Source organism: Halyomorpha halys, unplaced genomic scaffold, assembly GCF_000696795.3.
Source record: "Halyomorpha halys isolate HHAL.00 unplaced genomic scaffold, Hhal_1.1 Scaffold249.1, whole genome shotgun sequence".
Lineage (NCBI taxonomy): Eukaryota > Metazoa > Arthropoda > Insecta > Hemiptera > Pentatomidae > Halyomorpha > Halyomorpha halys.
Genome location: NW_027104890.1, coordinates 681,072 through 704,791, shown reverse-complemented (window position 1 = coordinate 704,791; position 23,720 = coordinate 681,072). Strand labels below are relative to the sequence as shown.

Genomic DNA, 23,720 nt, shown 5'->3' with positions numbered 1-23,720 from the left:
TCTTCTTAGCATCAGCTTCCTTTTTAGCCTTTTTCTCTTCCTCCTTTTTCTTCTTAGCCTCAGCTTCTATTAGAGCCTTTTCTTCCTCCTCCTTTTTCTTCTTAGCTTCTGCTTCTATTTTGGCCTTTTCCTCCTCCTCCTTTTTCTTTTTAACTCCATTTTCTATTTTTGCCTTTTCCTCCTCCTCCTTTTTCTTTTTGGCTTCAGCTTCCTTTTTTGCCTTTTCCTCTTCCTCCTTTTTCTTCGTAGCATCAGCTTCCTTTTTAGCCTTTTCCTCTTCCTCCTTTTTCTTCTTAGCTTCTGCTTCTATTTTGGCCTTTTCCTCCTCCTCCTTTTTCTTTTTAACTCCATTTTCTATTTTTGCCTTTTCCTCCTCCTCCTTTTTCTTTTTGGCTTCAGCTTCCTTTTTTGCCTTTTCCTCTTCCTCCTTTTTCTTCGTAGCATCAGCTTCTATTTTGGCTTTTTCCTCTTCCTCCTTTTTCTTCTTAGCATAAGCTTCCTTTTTAGCCTTTTCCTCTTCCTCCTTTTTCTTCTTAGCATCAGCTTCCTTTTTAGCCTTTTCCTCTTCCCCCTTTTTCTTCTTAGCCTCAGCTTCTATTTTGGCTTTTTCCTCTTCCTCCTTTTTCTTTTTGGCTTCAGCTTCCTTTTTAGCCTTTTCCTCTTCCTCCTTTTTCTTTTTAGCCTCAGCTTCTATTTTGGCTTTTTCCTCTTCCTCCTTTTTCTTCTTAGCATCAGTTTTCCTCTTCCTCCTTTTTCTTCTTAGCCTCAGCTTCCATTTTGGCCTTTTCTTCTTCCTCCTTTTTCTTCTTTGTTTCTGCTTCCATTTTAGCCTTCTCTTCTTCCCCCTTTTTCTTTTTAGCCTCAGCTTCTATTTTAGCCTTTTCCTCTTCCTCCTTTTTCTTCTTAGCCCCAGCTTCCTTTTTGGCCTTTTCCTCTTCTTCCTTTTTATTTTTAGCCGCTGCTTCCAATTTGTCCTTTTCCTCTTCCTCTCTTTTCTTCATAGCTTCAACTTCTATTTTAGATTTTTCCTCTTCCTCCTTCTTAGCATCAGCTTCTATTTTGGCCTTTTCCTCCTCCTCCTTTTTCTTTTTTGCTTCAGCTTCCTTTTTAGCTTTTTCCTCTTCCACCTTTTTCTTTTTAGTCTCAGCTTCTAGTTTGGCCTTTTCCTCCTCCTTTTTTTTTTTACCTTCAACATCTATTTTGGCCTTTTTCTCTTCTTCATTTTTAGCCTTGCTTTCTTCCTCCTTATTTTTAGTTGTAGCTTCTAATTTGTCTTTTTTCTCGTCCTCTTTTTTCTTCATAGCTTCAACTTCTATGTTAGATTTTTCATCTTCTTCCTTTTTGTTCTTTCCTTCAACAACTATTTTTGCTTTGTCTTCTTCCTCTTTTTTCTTCTTAGTTCCAGCATCATTTTTAGTCATTTCCTCTTCATCTTTTTTCTTCTCAGACAAAGCTTCTAATTTGGCCTTTTTCTTTTCCTCCTCTTTCTTGTTAGCTCCTTCATCATTTTTAGCTCTTGCCTCTTCTTCTTTTCCTGCTTCAATTTTAGCATTTTCTTCTTTCTCCTTTTTCTTTATAGCCTCAGTTTCCTTTAGTACCTTTTCCTCTTCCTTAACTTTTTTATTCTCTGCTTCCATTTTGGCCTTTTCTTCTTCTTCCTTTATTGTCCTAACCTCACCTTCGAGTTTTACTTTTTCTTCTTCTCCTTTTTTTATTTTAGCACCTATTTCTATCTTGGCTTTTTCTTCTCCCTCCTTTTTCTTCTTGGTTTCAACTTTGTTTTTAGCCGTTTCTTCTTCCTCCTTAGCTATACTTTCCTTTTTGGTCTTTTTATCTTCCTCTTTTTTCTTTGTAACTTCAACTTCTACCTTAACTTTTTCTCCTTCCTCCTTATCCTTCTTAGCCTCATCTTTCTTTTGAGCGGTTTTCTCTTCTTCCATTTTCTTCTTAGATCCAGGTCCTATATCAGCTTTATCGTCTTCTCCTTTTTTTATTTTAGCACTTGCTCCTACCATTGCCTTTTCTTCTTCTTCATTTTTCTTCTTAGATTCAACTTCAATTTTACATGTTTCATCTTCTTCTTTCTGTTTTTCTGCAGCTTTAATTTTAGCCTTTTCCTCTTCTATTTTTGCATGTCCTTCTTTTTTATTTTTATCTTCAGCTTCCTTTCTAACCATTTCTTTTTCCTCGTTCTTCTTTAGAGCTTCTGGTTCATTTTTAGGTTTTTCTTCTTCCCCTTTTTTCTTTTTAATTTCAGTTTCTTTTGTATCCTTCTTGTGTTCTTGTTTATTTTTCTTAGATTCAGCTCCCATTTCCTCAGCTTTGAGGAATTTTTCATTTTCTTCTTTTTCTACTCTCTTCTCTTTTGTCTTATCTAATTCTGCCTTGTCATCTTCTTCCCCCTTTTTCTGAATAGCTCGAACTTCTTTTGGGGTTTTTACACTTTCTTCAATTGTAACTTCATCCAATATAGACTTTTTTTCACTAAGAATATCTTTCTCCTCATCCTCTTTCATTGTCTTGGTTTCACCTTGTTTCTTTGATTTTTCCTGTTCAGCCCCTTTTATACTTTTTTCTTCCTTTTCCATAAATTCAATTTCTTTTCCAATCTTTTCTTCTGTGCTTTGCTTTTGAGTTCCTTCTATTTGTTTTTCCATTTCATCTTGTTTTATCACTTCTTCAAGTTCAGCCATCATTCGAGCTTCACATCCATCCTTGGTCTTTCTTTCTTTCTCATAACCCTTCTTGTCATCTTTTTGTTCTTTTTTCTTGATTACAGGTTCTATTTGTTTCTTCTCAGCAAGCTCTGCAGTTTCTGATACTCCATCGTTTTGAGCAGTTCCAGGTTGATGTTCAGACTTTTCTTTACCTGCTAATATTATTTCTTCCTCTTTTTTAATGATAGCTTCCGATTTTAACTTCAGGTCTTTTTCTTGTTTTTTGTTAGCTTTTTCATCATCTTTTTTTTCCATGGCTTTCTTTTGTGTTTCCTCTTCTCTCTTTTCTTTCTTTTCTACTTCTGCATCATTTTTCATTTGTTCAACTTTTTTTGCTAATAAAGATTTTTTTTCTTCATCAATTATCTCATCTTTAGTACCAATATTATGAGAATCTTTTACCTCCTCTGTTTTTTCCTCACCAACTTTCACAGTTTTAACTTTTTGTTGTTCCTTAGATTCTTCTGTTGGCAATATTTCATCTTTTTTATTTATGCTCTCAGTAATCATAAGGTTTTCTTCATCCTGCTTCAATTTAATATCTTCAGTCTTTTCAATAATTTCAGCACCTAATTTGGTAATTTTTCTTTTCATTTCCACCTTTTCAGTATCACTCTCATCAGAAACTACAATAGGCTCTTTCTCTTTTAACTCTTCTTCAATCAAATGTAATAACAATATATCACATATGGTTTTGCTGGCTGCATTAAGGGTTTGGCATTCTTCTTTTAATAAACTACTATTCACAACAAATTTTAAATCCTCTCCTATGAAGCTTGCTTTATCTACAATAAATTTCAGTCTGGTATAATCCACTTTTTGATCTTGTAACAATTTGTCAATAACTCTATCCATGCTTTTTATATCAACTAAAACAGACTCAAGAATCGGGTTTACGGAAAATTTTGCATTAGTTCTAGAAATAGTACTGATTGAAGAAATAATTTCACTTTCAAGTTGCTTTATATATACACTTGATCTGTAGAGTTTTTCAATGGCAGTGGAGCACGGTTGTTTCTCTTTGGATTCCACGTGTTCTTGGACCATTACATTTAAATCTTTCTTAGTTTGTAAATCTTGCCTTTTCTCCGTTATTGAATCTTTTTGTTGGGCATCTTTATTAACCTCTATACTTTTATTCTCTTCAATGTCTCCCTCTTCATTTCTATTTTGTGCTTTTAATATTGAATCATCATTGACTTTATTTTTGTCTACTAAGAACTGTAATTCCATTTTCTGTTCAATATTATCTTGTTCATTTAGCTTCTCACTGGTTTTTTTAGCATCTTGTAACTTCTTCTTTTCCTCAAAGTTTTCACTACATTGCAAATCTGAAGATTGTGTGACCTCTTCAACTTCTGTTTTAATAGTTTTTGCGTGTTTTTCATCATCTTTATTAATTTTAGCCTCACTTTTAGCTCCTCTTTCTTCTTTCAATGTTTCACTGTCCAGTACTTTTGTTTGTGAGTTTTTATCTTCTATCATTGAAGCTAGTTTTTGCTCAATGATTTTGTCTACATCTCCTCTTGATAATGTATCGACTCTAACATCTTTGTTCTCTGCTATTTGTTCTGATGAAAGAGCACTCTCCTCTTTTTCTTGGTTTTGATTTGGCTCAGTATGTTTCTTCCCTTCAATTCCTTTTGATTTACTAAGTTCAATAGAAGTGCTTGGTTTTTCACATTCTTTCATCTCCCCGTGTTGTTCACTCTTTATTTCTAATTCTTTAACAATTATTTTTTCTTCTTCTCTTTCTAATTCAACATTTTCTTTTTTCACATCATGTAAATCTGTGTTATCAATTGTATGTTTTACTGTATGGAATATTTTATCATCTTTCCTTATTTCTACATTGTCATTCACAGACCCTACTTCCTTAGGTACAATTTTATCTGATTTATTTTCCTTTGGTTCTAAACCAGACATTTCCTCAGTTATTTTTGACTTTAATGTTTTTTTTTCAATTTCTCCAGCAGTTTTCCTAAGTTCATCTTTATTTTTCACTTCAGCTTCTGAGATAGACTCCTGAATTGTAGCTTGTTTTGAAATTAGCTGTTCATCATGTCCTTTTTGTTTTAGTTTCTTTTCTACTGGCTGTATTAATTCATCTATCTTACTATCACTACCTTTTTCTTCCTCACAATGTTCAGATTCAATTTTGACTGGCACTGCCCTAACAAGCTCTTCTGGAATATTTTGAATATTTGCATGTTCTACTGAATATGGTATTGATGTTAAATTTGATTCCAAACTTTCCATCACCCGATTTTCTATAATTTGAATAACATGATGACAAAGATCTAAAAGAGGCTCAGCGGTCCTTACTTTACAACTGAATTCTGTCTCTGTACTAGTTTCTTTTTCTATTTCTTCAAGTGCTATCTTCAATTCTTTCATAGGTAAATCAATATCGGTAGGATTAAAACTCTCTGGAGTTGCTTTATCTATTTTTTCTTTTAGAACATAAACTGGATTGAGAATTGGCCTAAGATATTCATTTCCTTCAATATGAGAACAAACAATAGCCACAGCTTCTTTTAAATCCTCAAGTTCTGATGATTTCAACTCTACATTCATTAGTAAAGCCTGTTCTTGTATTAGAGCTACATTATGTTGTAATTCTCGAACTGGCTTTGCCATATTTATGAGTAAAGCTTCAATTTTTTTTAGGTCTCTAGGACTGACCATCACAGTCGATTCTATTTCATCCAAACATGTTTTGATTTCAGAAATGTGTTCAGATAATATTGATAACTGAACGATACTTGAATCTTCATCAATATACTCAAAAAGTGGATTGTCACTTATAGACTCCACATAACTATAAAGAATTCCAAGAGGTCTTGACATGACTTTAAAATCTAGTTCTTCAGAAGTAACTAAAGCTTTCTCCAATTTCATCAATCCTATTTCCAAATCACTGCTTGCTTTTGAGTAATCCTCCAAATATTTAATTTCTGCATTCCTAATAGATTTTATATCCAAGTTAGAGATGTTTTCATGTATAGCATTTAATGGTGTTACGAGGTTTTGTAAGGCAGGTAAAATTTTTTGTGGAGATTCCATCATAACAGCATCAAGTGACATAACAGCTTTCTTCAATTCATTTAGAGGACCTGATTCCATCATTTTCAAATCTGAAATTTCAAATTTCAATTTGTTGATACATTCAATTAATTTTTGCCTCACTTGTGGTTCATCAATGTTATTTATATTATCACTTAATTCTTTTCCAAATGTAACTAATTTTTCTTCAAATGAATCAATAAACCAGGCTAGTTTCACAGGTTTCTTTTCCTTAATGTCTTTAAAAGTATTTCTCATAGACTCAATAGTACAAGTAAGAGTGTCCATTAACGGGCTATCAATAGATTCATAAAGACTTTCAGAATCAAAATATTCTGATTTAGTAGATAAATCTTTCTTAATACATATTTCTGAAACTTTACTCAGTGCCTTTAAAGCTTCATTCATGTCTTCTGTATTTACCTTCATACTGTGTAATGACTGTTCAATAACTTTTATAGGCAGTTTCATTTGCCTCAATTGCTCATCCAACATTTCCTTTTGCTTCTCTCCAGAAGTTAGAGGAGTAATACATTCTTGAAGTATCATCAGGTTCTCATTGATTGCCACAAGATTACTTTCATTTTGAGTTTCACTAGAATCATGTTTCAATTTTTCCACTACAAATTCAAGGCTTTTAACGTTTTCAACTAATCCATCAATTATTTCATGGTAATCATATTCTTCTTTTGAATTGGGGATTAATTGATCTTGCATTGAAACAATAGCCTGGGCAGTTTTGCAAGCTTCATTCAAAGGAATATACTCATGTTCTAATGTATTTTGTGATAGCTCATTTAGATCATTTTCAATAAACTTGACTTTTTCTAATACATACTGTATTCTATTCTCATCTAAATTTCTTTCTTCAATCATTTTCAACACAGCATATTTTACACTTTTAACATCATCCAATATGTTGTCGAGAACAGGCTGAGCTACGTTTCGGTCAACAGTAGATGAAATCTTGTCTATTACCAAATTTACATCACTCTCTAATTGTACTACGAAATCTTTTAATTCATCCATACTTATTGATTTTTTAGGTGGTTTAGGCTGTACTTCATTCAGACTGGAAAGTGAATGATTAAAATCATACATGGCACATTTCACTTGTTCTAATGCTGAAGCAGTAGCAATATTTTGTTCGATTCCAACTTTCTTCTCATCCATTATTTCTACAGCGATTTCAACAGCACTTTTCAAGTCAAGAATCATATCTTGAATTGAAATTAATGTTTTCCTTTGTTCAGTATTCAACCTTGTGCTTAATTCATCAGCCTCGGTACATGCTTCTCCAAAAGAAGTGATCACCGATCCTAACACATTAGCCATATTACATCTTGCTTCATCCAGCATTTGTCCTTGGCCTATTTGAATATTTTGCATGTCAGCAGCTATTCCCAATTCTTCTACAGTTCTTCCTAATTTCCCCAATAATTCTGAAAGGGGATCATTTTCTTCACCATGAGCCTTTATTGATGCAAGAATATCTTTAGAAGAGTCCCTTATATCAGTCAGGACTCTGTCCGTTTTTATTAGAGTTCTTAAAGAAGCTCGCTGAATATCACTTATCTGAGATCTCAACAGCTGCAATGGTTGAACTAGTGATTCTAACATAACTATATTAGATTCTGTAGTTGAAGGTTCATCACCATATTCGAAACTTACATGGTCTTGAATTACTAAAACAGAGCGTTGCAAGTCTTTTATAGCTTGTTTAAGTTCAGGGAGTTCATTTTCAGCACTCAGTGATTGGCTATCAATTTCTAACAATGCACTTTGTAGTGCCATCAAGGGTTCGGCTAGAGATTTCAACATACTAATGTTTAAGTCTCCTTTATCACTATTATATATGTCGTATAATATATCACTTAGTCCATTTTCTACTACATCCAAAGGCTTTGATAAGGTAGATGATATTCCATGAACTACAGGCAGATCTGTTTTTGTCAATGATGAAGTTTCTTTCAGTTCTCTTACAGCTTTTGTAACATTTTTTAATCCTTGATAAGGATCTAATACTTTGCCTTGTAAAATAGCCTCTTCAGTGTTAGTAACTTTAGAACATAAAATATTAAGAGGTTCAGCCATTTCTTTGAGTGCATATAAAACAAAACGTAAATGTATGGGATCTTCTTTGCATAAAATTGATTCATGAAAGCATTTTATGCTAGTTTGTACTGCTTCAAGAGGTTCAATTAGTTCAGATAAAACACTTTTCTTTTCACCTGTTATGTCTCCATAATGTTCAATTTCAATTTCATGTTGTAAAATGGATAACTCTGATCGTAGTGATTGGAGTGGCTTGCTGAGATTCTGAGCCACTTCACAGACTTCGTCATAACTTAGATCTTCACCAATGTTATCTTGAATTGGTTTTAGACTTTTTTGTAGGTCCTGCATGGGTTTTACAATGTTTGGCAATTTCTCAATTAACTCTCTTTCACTTTCAACGTTTTCAGCATTGGATTTGATTGAGCTCATTGTATTCTTTATGGTATTTAAAGAATGATTGATACCTCTCACAAGTTCTGGCCCTTCCTTCCCTAGATTTTCTAGGAAACCTTCACCTCCTGATGAAATATCAATTGTCGAAACAACTTTTATTAAATTTTCTAAAGGAGCTACGAGAAACTCAACTGCAGTGTGGGCAGAAAGATTTTCAACCAGTTTAATTGTTGTCTGAAGTTCTTCCATTGGAACTGACATTTTATATAGCAAAGGAATGCCAACACCTCTTATTGCTCTATGGCTTTTTAAATTGCTTACACTTTCAAGCAAATCTAATGATGATTTTAGAGCTTCTAATGGTTTTACTAAGGATTCCACTAATTTAGCTGAAGGCATTCCTCCAAGCTCATAATCTTTGACAATTACTGAAATACATTTAGATGTTACAGCAGAAAGACGTTTGAGAGGTTTAACTAAATCACCCATTGATCGTAAAATATCAACTATTTCTTGATCATGTTCATCATTTAGTTTTTTTCTCAACTCTGAACTGCAAGCGAGAAGCCTAGAATAAAAAATAAAAATAAAAAAAACATAAATACAAAGATTAACAGGAAAATAAATTAGAAACATTATTTTTTAAATTTTTGTTTAAATAAATTATCTTCAAACATTGTAAAAATAAAAACGATATGATATTCATTAATTAAATTTTTTACCTGTCATAATATTTTTCCAAATCATCATTTGCAGTTTCCTCCAATTCCTGTAACTCTACAGATATGGTTTTCATTAGTTTTCTGTCATGAGGTACAGATTCTTGCCTTTCTATTATCCTCGTCAATGTTTCTTGAACCTCTTCCACTGATTTGGCATACCTTTCTTCAGAAGATAATTGGCGTTGCGTATAACATTGTTCCTGGATCAAAGCTATTTCTCTTTCAAGCTCTTGTAATGGACGCGCAAGGGATTCCATAATACTAGAAGCTTTTCTTTTTAAGGCCTCTTCTTCCTCCATCATCTTTAAGCTTTTCTTAAACTCACTTATAGGTTGAACTAGAGTTTCTAGAACTTGTGATCCTATAAGAGCTTCATCTAACTTTTCTTCCATCACTTCCAAACTTCTTTGAACTTCTGCAATTGGTTGAGCTAATGACTCTAAAATGGAGGCTTCAGGAGATAATAATTCTTGTGATTCTGAAATAACTTTGGCTTCCACAAATGCTAAGCCTCTTTGAATTTCCTGTAATGATTGAGCTAAAGTTTCTAAAACTGACATTTCACTTTTATCAAAAGCAGATTCTTCAGCAGTATTATAAGTCCTATCATCTTCAGTTAGAGAACGTCTGGAATGTCCTGGTGACATAAGTTCTGCTGTTTTGAACATGGAAGGTCTTTCTCCAGACTCGAATACTTCAATACATGATTCTGAAACATTTTCAGCTCGATCATTTTTATTTTCAACTGATTTAGATTCGCCCTGTCCAATAACCTTACGACTTTCAAATTCATACAAGGAATCATCTTCCATTTCAGACTCTGTTCTTTTTCTTTCCTTAAATGGTCTTTTTTCTGTTTTCCTTCGTTCAAATTCCTGAAGAGAATCATCTTCCTTATCAGAATCAGTAGACTTTCTTTTCTTTCGCTTGGTTTTTTCCTCCTTAGTTGTTGGTTGAGATATCTTTCTTCCTGGAAACTGAAGTGCTTCATCCTGTCTTGTAGGGGAGGAAGGAAATTCAATGTCTGCTTTCTCTTCTTCAGGAGTAACCATAGCTTCTTCAACAAGACTGAACTCCTCTAAGTCAGCATCAGTTCTTAAGTCATCCACTTCTCCTGGAGTAAAATAATCAGGGCTTACATCAATCACCATAGCTTCCATTAGCAATTTTCCAGATGTAGAACTTTCTTTAGTGAATCTCATAGGAGGCAATTCGACAACGTTATGTTCTGAAAGGAAAAATAAAATATTTAAAATTAAATTTCAGAAATATGAACAAGAAAATGACTTACACATACTTATACGAATATAAACACTTTCTTATTAACAAACACTCCCAATGCTATCATACATCATATTAATATGATTTACTAGAAATTTAAGTAATGAACTTTTAAATTGATCATAAATATAACCCACCAATACTTTTCTATATCTAAAGCTCAATTTATTTATTTATATTTCTGCTTTATTTAAATATAACAAAAACTAAAGCACTCTATACATGGTTCAACTTGGTTGGCCAACCATGATGCCTGGTTGATTAAATGCAAACTTTAGTTGAGAGAAAACATGCAATAGTTCATATTTTTAGGCAGTGATCATTTAGCACTTTCTAAAAATTTAATGAGGCCATTCGATGGTTCAGTTAGAAGTAGGAAATTTTTTATTACACACTATCGCATGATAGATTTATCATAAAATAACTTTAATATTTTGGTGACTAGATTTCATTTGTTACTAAGGACTACAAATTTACACCAGAAAAAGTTAATATGATTGTGCTGGTATATTGCTATTTGCATAGTTTTCTTTTCCAAGCTTCATTGTCAGTATTGTTTACAGCAACCTGCCCATACACAACCCAATATCAACACAATCCATGTCATACAACTGCTTGTACCATATGGGCACTTTAAATTATTCAATAACATAAAAATGAATATTTCTATTAAGGTACCCAATCTAAGCAATTGTTATTTTAGGAAATAGTGTATTTAACTGACTATGAATAAGAAATCCTAGTAGAATAACTATGAGTGTTGTTATAGAACACATTCAAAGGCTGTGGAGTCTCTTTATTAATAAGTGCTTTAGTTAATTATCCTCAACTCTTATGTACATATAACCTTACAAAATAATAATAACATGCTAAGGGTAAAAGAGGTGTTCCAATTTTGCCCCTTCGAAAACTGTACATACAATGAAGCAATGCAGAATAGAAAAGCTGTTTTGCAAAACCTTTAAATTATGGGGCAAATGACGTTTTGAACAGAATAATAATAATAATAAGTTGCTAAGAAAAAAGTGTCCCATTTTTTAATTTTAAAAGCAATAGAGTGCAATTGAATAATTAATAGGAACATTGTTTAAATTAAATTAAATTATATATATAAATAATTGACTTTATTTTCCAAAATATGTAAGAGATCGTCGGAGGATGGGGTCTAAAGGAACAAAAAATAATAGGAATATAAATATTTTTTTAATCATTAGTTCCTTTTCACCACACCTCTGACTATCTCCTTAATAAATTAATTTTAGTAAAAATAAGTCAAAACAAAGTTGATATTAATATTTTATTAATATTATATATATGAATATTTTTTTTATTCTCTACTGTTTTGCATTAAAATCTAATCTCTTCCAAAAATGACCTTTCGCCAAACCTGATGATACCATAAGGTAGGAATAAAAAATATTATTTAAAAATGGAAGGCATTATTTACAATAAATATTCAGTATCCTTCATCTCTAATGCTCAAAATCAGACCTATAAATTAACCTTAGTTTGCAAGATATCTTATGCCTCCTTATACTTCCAGCCAGGCCATTTCTGAGTTTCTCGCCCCTTCCAATGGTATTATCAGATTTCATTTTCAGGGACATAAAAGAATTTATATGAAAAAAATATCGAAAATTAAGAAAAACATTAGAGTTTAATTTCACAAGAAACAGTTAAAAAACTGATGATGGTTAAAAGGAACTTTTTGTTCCAAAAAGTTTTGTTTATAAATTGGAGTCTGATCCTCTGAGACTTCCAAGAACTATTTAAATAAAATATAAGTGAAAATAAGTCAAATTTGAATATATCCCATTTATTTCTCAAATATTTACTAGCCATAAATGTAAATTCTGTTTGTTTCAATGAAATGATTCAGTATTATATTAATTAAACAACATATAACATTATGACAGTTAAAAAAATGTTTTCCAATAGACTCAGAAAATTAAAATCTGAGACATTGCTTTAATGAACAATTTCCTTCGGTGTGGTACATTAATTCATTATGACTGGAACAATAACATTAATATTATAACTGGACAATAGCAATACCTGATACATGCTCTGATATCTGATCTGCATACATCTCAACTATTTGGAGGGCTTCTTCCTCAGTCAAGTCAGGTGTTTCATATAATGAAACTGATACTTCCCTTCCGTCAAATGAAAATGAAACTTCTTCAGGTCTGTCATCAAGTGTGAGCGATTTATCTGTATCATGAAGTTGGGAAGTCCTTTCTTCTTGTATGGTTGACAATGATGTGTCTCTTACACAAGTATTAGTTTTTTCAGGTACTTTAGGGGTCACTCCACTTCCAACAACGCCCTTGTCTGTAGATAAAAAGTCCAAGTATCAATAAAAATTATAAATACACTTACAGCAAGGATTATAATAAGATATACTTAGCAACATTTAAAAAAAAATGTGGTAAATTGTATGTATGTAGTATTGTATGTATGTATGTGTATTGTATGTAGGTAGATAAATAAATCTAGATTAAGTTTCAATGCTCTTCATAAATTTGAATACTTATTAATTGAGCTTTAGCTCCATATTTAATTTTTTTTATTTTAATTCACCTATGTATAGTCCTAATAATGATTATTTCTTCAAATTTAAAATAATTATTTGTGGCATTTTTCATTTGTAAAACAAATCTAAATTTGTTTTGTAGCTCTGTATCTAAAGTAAAACATCATTGGAAACATGAGGTTATTAACGTAATTCTTAGTCAGATTAAAAGATATAATACCTTGGAAGCCTAAAAGTGAAGCTGAACTTGAAACAGTCCCCATACAATTCTGGGCCATACAGGTGTAAGTACCAAGGCAACAAGAACCGTCTTGACCACTGATAATTCTGTGTATGTCTCCTGGTTTAAGTTCTTTCCCATCTTTAAACCATTTCAAGATTGGTTGAGGTACACCTATTACCTACAATTAAACTAAATATTGTTAGAAGGTTAAAAAACATACCACTTGCTACTCATATATGCATGGAAAATCCATTTTTAGTATTTACTAAACGAGGATGAATCATAAAATAATTTTCCTTAATCATAAACCAGATACATAAATTGAAAGCTAACATATGGTTCTATTTTCAATTTAATTTCCACTTAGGTCCAAACATTTTGGCACATGCCAGCTTCTGTCTGCCCATATCAATAAAATTTGCCATTGACCCCTTGAGATAGCATTGTACCTTTTTTTTTATTTTGTCATTGGTTCAAAAAAATTTTCCATCCAAATCTCAATTTGGATTTCATCTGAAATTGACAGTCTTTTCCTTCGTTTTCATCAAGAATTACCATAGGACCACCTAGAAATCCACTGTTTCAAGCGTCGACTAATCAAGGCTCATGAGTTATCTGCGTTATTATCTCTTTGATAATATTTTCATTATATATGTAAGATACTACGTTTTCAATTCTAAAATAAGTTATTTCTAATGAAATAAGACTATTTTGGCCAATGACATAGAAATGAGATCTTAATTCTATTTTCCAAGTTTATCATACAAATTTTAATTTTGATAAAGAATTCTTCTTAAAAGCAATTTTAGAAATGAATAAATGTTTTCTAAAGAGATATCAAAATATTCAGCAAGTAAAGAACTATCCAATTCATTATAGATCCTCCCCAAGGAAAAATAAATTAATTAAGGTTTTATCCAGACAGAATTAAAATGAATTGATAGACTTGGTAATAAAGTTTAGGGAAATCAAAATTGATATATATCCAGCTACTGTAATTAAGAATGTAGAAAGGGAGATGTACTCCATGCTTTAAAATAAGATACTGACTGATATAAAACATTTACAAGATACAGAACAAATTATATGTAATTCATTTTGTGTTCCCAGTGTCTTTGGTTTGACAAACATTATTAAAAATTAAGGAGGGTTACCTACAGGATACCACCCTTTTTTAACACCATGGTAGGGGTCATGTTTTCGTTTTGTGAGACCACTACAGAAATAAAAGTCGATACCGTATTTAAACTGGCACTGCTGCATTTCCCAGATTGCAAAGACCTATGCCTCAACTCCCTGAGCTACAGACAGCCCTCTCACTGTGGCTCAATTAACAATGTGTGCTGTAGCAAAGTTTGGCAAGACTGAATCATGAGTGGAGGAATTACTGTAGCTGACAGTATAGGCTAAACTCCTCCTGTGACTCCAGCTCTTTGAAAACCATACATTACAATCCAACCTCATAGATATAAAATTGAAATATTGACAGGTAATTCAGTTCATAAGTTTAATTTACCTTACACTCCAAGTTAACAGCTCCTTCGTCAGAAAGGACAGCACGCAATTCCTCCAGAAATTTAGGCTTTTTGTAATGTCTTGGAATATTAAGTTTTAGATAAGAGGAAGTTACACTTTGCCCAAAATCATTCATGGCTACGCATTTCCATTCTGCCTAAGGGGAAGATTAAACATATCAAAATTTATTTCACTTGAAATCATAAGTGTTTCACTATACTAAAAATAAAATCTAAATAATTAATTTCATTGAAGGTTGTTGTAAAATAACTTAATAATGTTCATTTAAATTTAATCTTTGCTTAATAGCTGATAAAATTGTTTAACCTGGTCAACAAACTCAAGTCTGGCTATGTGAAGAGAGTAGAGACCGAGTTTATCTTTTTCAAGTTTATATCTGGGTTCGCTTTCATCAATGTGTTCATCATCTCTGAACCAGAGAATAGTTGGTTCTGGTGAAACACTAACTGTAAAAGTACAAACAATCATGATTTATGACAAACCAGGAACAGTATATTTCAAATATGAAAAAAAAAAAAAATAAAATGGTTTGGATCTATTAAAAGAATGATATCTGGTATATCTGGTGATTACATGGGAGAATTATGGAATATGAAGTGGAAGAAAAGAGGGAAAAAATAAACCTAGAGTAAGGTAAAAAATGGAATGGATAGGACACTGCATCAGTGAAGGACGTATTTTTACTAGTCTGAGAAATATAGAGAGATCACTCAGATGATAAGGTTGAGAACTATTACATACTAGTGAAAAATTAAAAAATGAATATATGAAAAAATAAGATACACATAAATTTGTCTTTGGCTTATTCAAAATTTTTCTCAATTCTTACCTTTGACTGAAAAGGAGAATGGTTCACTAATTTTTGCTTCCAGACTTTTCAGGCCTTGAATAAATTTTGGCGGCAATTTGTCTGAAAAGAGCTGTAATCTTTCTTCTTCAGTTAGCTGACTTTGTATATCTTCAACGGTAAGAACTGCCGTACTTTCTGCTTCCCCCATACAGTTTCGTGCAATGCAGCAATAGGAACCTAGTTTACAATTTTCAATAAAATTCCTTCATATCCGTAAGGTTAAGAGTAAAAATAATAGTAACAAACAAGAGTATATATACGATGGATGAGTGACCTTGTTCCAGAATAATTTGATATGAAAGATACCTTTGTACTCTCTGTGTGCATCTTGTACTTTATTTATAATAGACTAGTAGCTTTTTATTTGCTTGAGACTGATGTTGGCCTATATATATTGTGTCTCTTCTATAGGAAATATTATTTCTTCATTTTCTTAATATTGAGAAGATATTAAGGGAAATAAAGTATTATTTTTGTGTATTACTTAATTCCCCTCAATTTGTGGGTTTTTTTTAACCCCTTACTCTTCACAAGGTAATCTACCGCTAGTAAATACTACTTCACCTTCTCTGCCCTTCTCATTTAAAAAACAGAATTTGGAGTTGTTACAGAACATCTGTGTTATCAAAAAAGCTACTTCTTATGTTTTCCATAATGAAGTAAATGCTATAATTCTCTTAGTTTTAATGTCATAAAAGTTATTGCATTTACTTCATTATAGACAAACAAAAGAAGTAGTTTTTCTACTACTGATGTAATAAATCTTAGTCCTAACGTTTTACTACTTATTAGAAATGAGGTAACTTATAACTTTTTTGGTTAGTAAAAAGATATATATTTCTCTCTATATTTTCAATTGTATCATAGTTCTATTGAAACAGCTGTACTTACACAGTCCATGTGTTACGATTATGTTATATAGTTGAATAAGATTATTTACATCCAACTAATAGTCGTGATTACTTAATATAAGGTAAACTCAAAAATATAGAAATCATAATTACTTCTCAAAAATAAATTAAAAAGCTTTATGCTGCAACTCAGAATAAGTTTCAATTATCTACACAATTAATCATAATAAAATAAATATAGAATGCCTCGTCAGTCTATGCTTTGATGTGCTTCAATTTATTATTACAAGCACATGATCAATAAATAAATGTTAATAACTCAATAAATATTATTAAAATTTATTTATTTATTAACATTAATCAATTACCTAAAGAATTAGTTCCTGTAAGCTGATAGACATCTCCTGGTTTGAGTTCTTGTCCATCTTTAAACCAAGACAACAGAGGGGTAGGATAACCAACGACCTTACATTCAAAGCTAACTAAGCCTTCTTCTGTCAAAACAGCCTTCAGGGAATCTAAAAACTTTGGCTTACGGTAGTTTTTTGGATCTGAAAATTAATGATATATAATGTAGTAATATAGAGTATCTAACAATTGACAATTAAAAGAATATTTAAATACAGTAACAGTTATAAAATAGCAAAAATTCAAACACAGTTTTACTTCAATGAGAGCTTATGGAAATCTTACTAAAATAAATACCACAATTACATAAAACATGAAGTACTCACGTGAAACAGAAACATTGCAAGTAGTAACAGAAGTGGCTCCACCCCTGTTAGTAGCAACAAATCTCCACGTTCCATCATCTGAAGCCTGGATTGGACTGACTCTTACAGAATAGCCACCCATACCATCTTCCATTAAATGGGCCCTTGGCCCTTCTTTGACTTCTCCTACACTATTATACCATGATACTCTGTCTGGCCAGGGGGGTACCTTCACTACAATGATAATTTATAAAACACAATTATTAATGTGGAAATACAACTTTCATACAATATAAATAAATTAATGCCTGTAAAGTGTTAGTACGTCGATCAATTATTTTTAAAATAAAAGATAAATGTTTTTGTCTCGTTTTCTATCTTAATTTTTTTCAGTCGCAGTTGCTATTTAATACTTGGGTAAGAGTTGGTTAACACTATTCTACATGCTTTTTTTTTATTACTAACCTTGACAGTCAAGTGATAAAGTTGTTCCAATTTTCACTTTTTCGTTTCGTAATTCCTTAGCGAAGATCGGTTTTGGACCCGAAGTAGATAGCCTAATAAAGAAAAATTCAATGAAGTATATATACTTATATTTATAAATTAACATTATTGCAGAGTTCAGTTGGTCAGTAAATGGTTTTTCAAGCTTTTATTATCTAAAATGTTTCCACTCCCACTTTTGATGTAGAATTTTCTTCATTAATTGTACCCAGATACTTTAGGCTTGTGACCAAAACAGGAAAATGATGAAAAAAAGGAAGAAAAGTTCATGCCCTATTTCTATCTTAATTACAAAGTAATTAAATACGCACTACTAAATTTATTTTAATGCCATTACAAGGTTCTACACAATAAGCTTCACAGATTGACTTCAGCTTTATGAATGATATTAAAATAAATCCAATAATAGAGCACACATCTTTACTAGAAATAGATTTTAAAATGGAGATCATTCAGGAATAATATTTTTTCAAGCATAATTTTTTTCAAATTGAACTTGATATAAGAATAACATAGTGGATATTAAAAATCCTTTTATTGTTTTTTTTAGTAAAATAAAAGTAAAATATACATTTTTATTTATGCATACATATAGATTATATTATTCATTATATGAATGCATAGATATAAATAATATTGTACATCTTTGGTTGTGTGTGAATTAACAATTGAATCAACCATTTTTATTATGAACCAAAGTTTTGACCCACATTGTAAATCTTCATTAAGGCTTATCAAATTGTTATAGGGTAAACACACAAAATGAAGTAATTTTTCATTGATTTAGGCACTATAAATCAATAAAAAATTATTTATCTTTTTTAGAGCCCCGTAGATTATGCATCATATTACGTATTTTTAAAAAAATTTTACTCTTGCCATTGTTACTTATTTTTTATTCTTATTGTTTATTCAAGTTTATTTTATACTGATACTATTTTATGTCTTCCGTCCTTTTATTTATATGTAATTTCTTATCACTTTATTTTTACATAATATTTATCCTAGCTTAAATTACTTTATTGTATCTTATTGTTGTAATATTCTCAGTTTTTTTTTTTTATCTTTTTAGTCCTGATGAAGCCCTGTGGGACGAAACGTCGGACATTAAAATAGTTTTAAACTATTTGTTCTTCTTTTTTTGACTGCATCCTTGACCATCTTCTTATATTTAATTTTATTTATAGGTTATGTTTGTTCATATTTTCATTCACTAACTCATTCTTTGTTCAACCTACAACACTTAGGCCCGCCCTGATAAAGGCCTTCAATGTGAGTTAAATAGTTAAGACAATTTTTAAATTGTTTTTCTATACCACAGCCTGGACCATGTACTTATTAATTCAAATAAGGTCATCCAACTGTATTCGGTTTTATTTATATCTATGGATTCAAAATAATAAGCTAAATCAGAAATCACTTTATTCTCAGAAATTAGGATCAATTATATTAGCTTTGTACATTGACCTTGAAGGAATTATTGGAGAATCATGGTAATAGCAATTTTTAAAATAGAACTTCTGATTACAGTAGCAATAGATACAAGTAAGATAAGTAGGAATTTCATAACAGTTCCTCTTTCTAAACTTAAGTTTATCATTAATAAACTTAATAATTAAATTTATGTTGGCATTATGTCGTGTTTGTTTAGTTAATCATACAGATAATGCTTAATGTCCATTACTAAAAGTATTCATAACTGTAGTTATATATAAAATCTAACCATTTTAGATTTATGATCAAAACAAAATGCTAACCCAAGATCCAGTTTTGGTTGGACTGGGGAGACGACGTGGACCCGGGAGGTCGAAAATGTTGAGCCCATGCAATTTGTTGCAATGCATGTATATGTGCCGAGGGTGGGATCAAGGGGGTCAGGTGTGAGCCCAAGGACATCTCCAGGCTTAATTTCTTCTCCTTCCTTGTACCACTTGAGAGTTGGTGTCGGGACACCAATAACCTTAGTTTCCAGGGAGACAGTTCCTGCTGAACCAAGCACTGCTCTCAATGGTTCCACAAACTCTGGTTTCTTGTAAGCCCTGGGGACTAAAAAAAAAATTAATTAATTTTTACTCACACCACTATTAAACAATGTAGAAATAAACCTGAATTAAAACATTTAAGAGTAAATAACAGTAAGTAAATTGATATTAGTGAACATACCTACAAGAGTGAGTTTGGCCTGACTTGTGACAAGTCCTCTGGCATTATGCCCTTGGCATTTCCAAATACCCTCATCATCTAAAGTAACTGGGCTGATATCGACGCAATAAAAATTTCCCTCATTTACTAATTTTATTCTTTCATTTTCTTCAACTTTCTTACCCTCATGTAACCAGACCACCTGTTAACACAAGTTATAATTTAATAAATAAGCATTGTTAGTTGGACCAATTATACTTGAAAATAAATAATCAATCATGATTACTAATTGAAAGTAAAATGGTTTTGAGAACTATATAATTTTTTTACCATTGGTTTAATAAACTTTTTTTGCAAATCTCTCACAGTCAATATATTTTTTTTTTTTTATGACAAGTAAAATAACGAAAGACAAGTTTTAAATTTTTGTAATTTTCTATTGCAAAAATTTGAAATCTAAAATCTTTAATTTTAGAAAAGTTTGATATTGTGACATTGAAGAAAAATCTTTAATCCAAAATATTTATCAGTTTTAAAAATCATCCAATAGTTTGATTGGAAAAAGAAATGAAAATAATACTGCCACTATTCAACACATAAGGTCATCTTGAAGACTTGAGCTGGATTAAGATAATCCATTACCACATTGCTACATCCTATCAATTCACCGATTGTATTAAACATTGAAAAAATGTTTGAGAAATAACAAAAATGTCTGTAGATAGGGAGGGTCAATGTTTTAAAGATATTTTTTTAAATTCTTGGCGCTGATTGCTCTGAATAGATGAATATTCTGGGAAATCCCAAGATCAAACTTCATAGGAATGGAAGAACCAAGCTGATGTCGGCAAATAGTTACCAACCAACATTCTAAATAAAGACATTGAAGCAGAATGTAATTGAAGACAAGTACAGAAAGATAACTAAATAATTAAAATATTTAAAAAAGGAAAATAGTCATAGTTAACATATAACTTACAGTAAGCGGAGATGAGCTGGCTATCTCAACTAAGAGTCGTGTTCGGGTGCCAACCTTCACTGCTTGGTCAGTGAGGCGGCGGCTCAGAAGAGGAGGGCCCTCGGCCCGGGCCCACTCCGTCTCCCCTTCCATGAAGTAAATTCCTCTACCTTCCTCCCACACCCGTGATCTACGAAAAAAAAAAAATATATGTATATTTTGTCCAAAGAAACAAGTATGATATTTTCCTCAAAGACAACAACAATATCAATTCAGATGGCACATTTTACAATTTTTTTTTGTTTCTGAGCATAATTTTATGAACATTAGTCTGCACCATTATTGAAACATGTTCCATTATGAAATATGTTCCTGCACTCTAATTCCATACGAGTTTCTATTAAAAGATTATAATCTCTGATATGAACAGGTTTTGTTGAAAATAAATTTAAAAAATTCTTAATTCAAACAACAAATAAAATATATTGTAAAAAAATTACTACTAAAATTAGAAATGCATACATTATATGTGAATATGTTTATGTAATATTTAATGTTATCACTTGCATTTAAGTGTGTTTTAAATTTTAGAATTTAACTGTAATTCAGTATACAATTTATCAGTGGGTTAAAAAATTGTCTGGTTACATAAATTTGATAAAAAATAAATAAGTTGTAAACTATTTTATTTTTTCTTATCTATTTTCTTTGTAACTGCTTTTTTTCATTAGTTTCAAACATATGTCCCATTGTACATTTATAACAAAAGGAAGATAGCACACTATTAACCATCATAAAATTTTCAATAAGTTACTCTTAAAAAAATAATAACCTTGCTGTATTTTGTACAAACATATAAAAGCTAATAAACCAAGAAAAAATTGTTTAAAATTTTAATTAATTAAAAAAATCATAACTGGCAAAGTTATAATAAATTTGGAGTAAATCCATATAGGATGTATATTATAAAATGGAAATTAGGAAAAAAAAAAGGAGATGATTGAGAATAAAAATAAAATAATGTATAATTGACCACTACAGTTAAAAAAAAATAAGAACAAGGGAGAAGGCATTCAATAAAATGGTGATGCCTAAAAGTGCTTCGACAAGTCTATTTATACACCTGGTCAGCCGCAGCCATGGTCAGCAGGTGACACTGGTCTATACTCAGCCACCATCTAAATGACCCCCATCCACAACCAAAGAAAGATCTAGTTTCATGAAATTTTTTTTTAATTACTCGAAAATAGCCTATATATCTTCTCCTAGTTAGACATTTCCCTGCAAAAAGTACTAATTTAGAAATGACAAACATCTGAAGGCATGAAAGTAAACCATTTGAAAATGATGATGAATAAACTTCTTTAACACACATTATTGGAAAAAGAAGTGAAGCAGAATTGGCACATTGGTTTGATATTTATGAAATTTAATTTATACCACACCAAAATTAGTCAGTAATGGAAACACATTTTGATTGCATTTAATTCCAATAATGATTCATTTCATGGAAAAAATGTATTTAATAATGAGCTAAAACTTTAATTAATTTAGTTTATAAAACAAAAATTGGCAAAAAAAACATTATGAAATGCTGCAAAAATAGAGTTTACATTATTAAAATAATTTTTTTCAAAGAAAATTTATAGTGGTGGCACAATATTTTTAAACACAATTTTGATATTTAAAATTAAATCTGACTTTACAGAAAGATCCCATGAGAAATCAAGAAACGTCAAGGCAGGATTAAAAAAGGTTAGTATTCATTTGTTTTCATATTACATCATAGTGAGGAATTATTCAAAAAAAATTTATTTTAGGCCTAATTTTATTTTATCTCCTAACTTAAGTCCTAAGGACCAAGCTTATCATGCCAACATAATCATATCATTAAATTCAATTAAAATGTTCAATTCTATTATCTATGTGAATGAGTTTGTTTCTTAATTGGTCGTTTAAATATAAAAAACATTTGTTTGTTATTTTTAATGATTTATTAACATTACAAATTTCACAACGTAATCAAAATATACTATGGAAAGATGTAATTTGAAGAAATACACATCACTGCTTTAGTGAATCATATCTTACAAAAAACATTTTTTTAAATTTTATTTAGAATCGGTTGTATTTCAAAGGTGGTACTGCAGACTGTGGTTACTTTCTATATTGAAATCGTCCTACAGACTTTCCTAAAGCTATTAGAGTTATTACATATTAACTCCAGTATATGGTACAATCTTTAGAATTTCCCAAACACAAAGTAGAAAAAAAACTTTATTTTGTCAAATGTATTATTCAATATTTGTCAACTATTGTGTGTTGTTCAATAATTTTCAACCCCTGAATCACTATAGTCAGAATTTTTCTCTTGATTTTGTATAAATACCACACCCTTTCGTACCTACCAAATAGTCAGTCAGTCAGTAAGTAGTCATTATGCAGTCGGATGTAAGAGCGAAGTCGTAATAGTTTATTAGTTGTAGTTCAGTTCTTTTAATAGTAAACATTTTTATTGAATACACTTTTTTTTCCCCATACGCCCATGAAAATTGTTATAGCCCATGGGCGTAAGCAGAGAGCGTAGCCTCTAGATTTTTGGGGGCAAAAGAAAAAAATGAAGAAAATAGTGTACTTATTTGATAGATGATTTTTTTCTGGAAACATGCTATAATTAGTATGGTAACATTGTTGTGTTGACATCTTCAGGGATCACCAGATCACAACCATATCTTTGAAGGGACAAGATATACTTCAATTCTTCCGTAAAAAAAAAAAGTAAGTTACACTGAGTGCAGTTATTTGTCATATACTTATCTATAAATATAATGGGGGAAATGAATAAAAAATAACCTTTTTTAGATTCCATTCTTCCTATTATAACTTAAATATTTAGTAATCTCAGAATGTTTGTTGAAAATAAAGTAAAGAAAGCAACCATCCTAGAATAAGGTGGTTAATTTTTTTGCCAGCAATCCCAGAAGGCTGATGTTCTCATAGCAACTCTCTTTATCAGCTTTTATATTTTTTATTTATTGTGTGTATTTATGAACAATAATTAAGTGTATTTTCAATAATTTATTGTGATAATAGATAATACAAATTTAAAAAGTAATGAAAGAATTTTATGAAATAGCAATAAAATGGTGACTTTCTTTTACCAAATGTTT

The 23,720-nt window shown here is 31.0% G+C and overlaps 1 protein-coding gene across 1 annotated transcript in view; it reads right to left on the bottom strand.

The window, feature by feature from the left end:
- Window positions 1–59: 59 nt before the first annotated feature.
- The window catches only part of LOC106680164 (titin homolog), a 70,343-nt gene continuing 46,682 nt past the window's right edge, over window positions 60–23,720 (bottom strand). The window contains exons 2-14 of the mRNA XM_067045701.1: window positions 20,572–20,740; window positions 19,614–19,794; window positions 19,208–19,496; window positions 17,412–17,503; window positions 16,968–17,180; window positions 16,602–16,784; window positions 15,362–15,559; window positions 14,839–14,978; window positions 14,513–14,668; window positions 12,994–13,174; window positions 12,293–12,571; window positions 8,957–10,184; window positions 60–8,802 (exon numbers count right to left, since the gene is read on the bottom strand). Of these exons, the coding sequence (XP_066901802.1) occupies window positions 732–8,802; window positions 8,957–10,184; window positions 12,293–12,571; window positions 12,994–13,174; window positions 14,513–14,668; window positions 14,839–14,978; window positions 15,362–15,559; window positions 16,602–16,784; window positions 16,968–17,180; window positions 17,412–17,503; window positions 19,208–19,496; window positions 19,614–19,794; window positions 20,572–20,740 (11,380 nt within the window). The 3' untranslated portion in view covers window positions 60–731. The remainder of the gene's footprint in view (window positions 8,803–8,956; window positions 10,185–12,292; window positions 12,572–12,993; window positions 13,175–14,512; window positions 14,669–14,838; window positions 14,979–15,361; window positions 15,560–16,601; window positions 16,785–16,967; window positions 17,181–17,411; window positions 17,504–19,207; window positions 19,497–19,613; window positions 19,795–20,571; window positions 20,741–23,720) is intronic.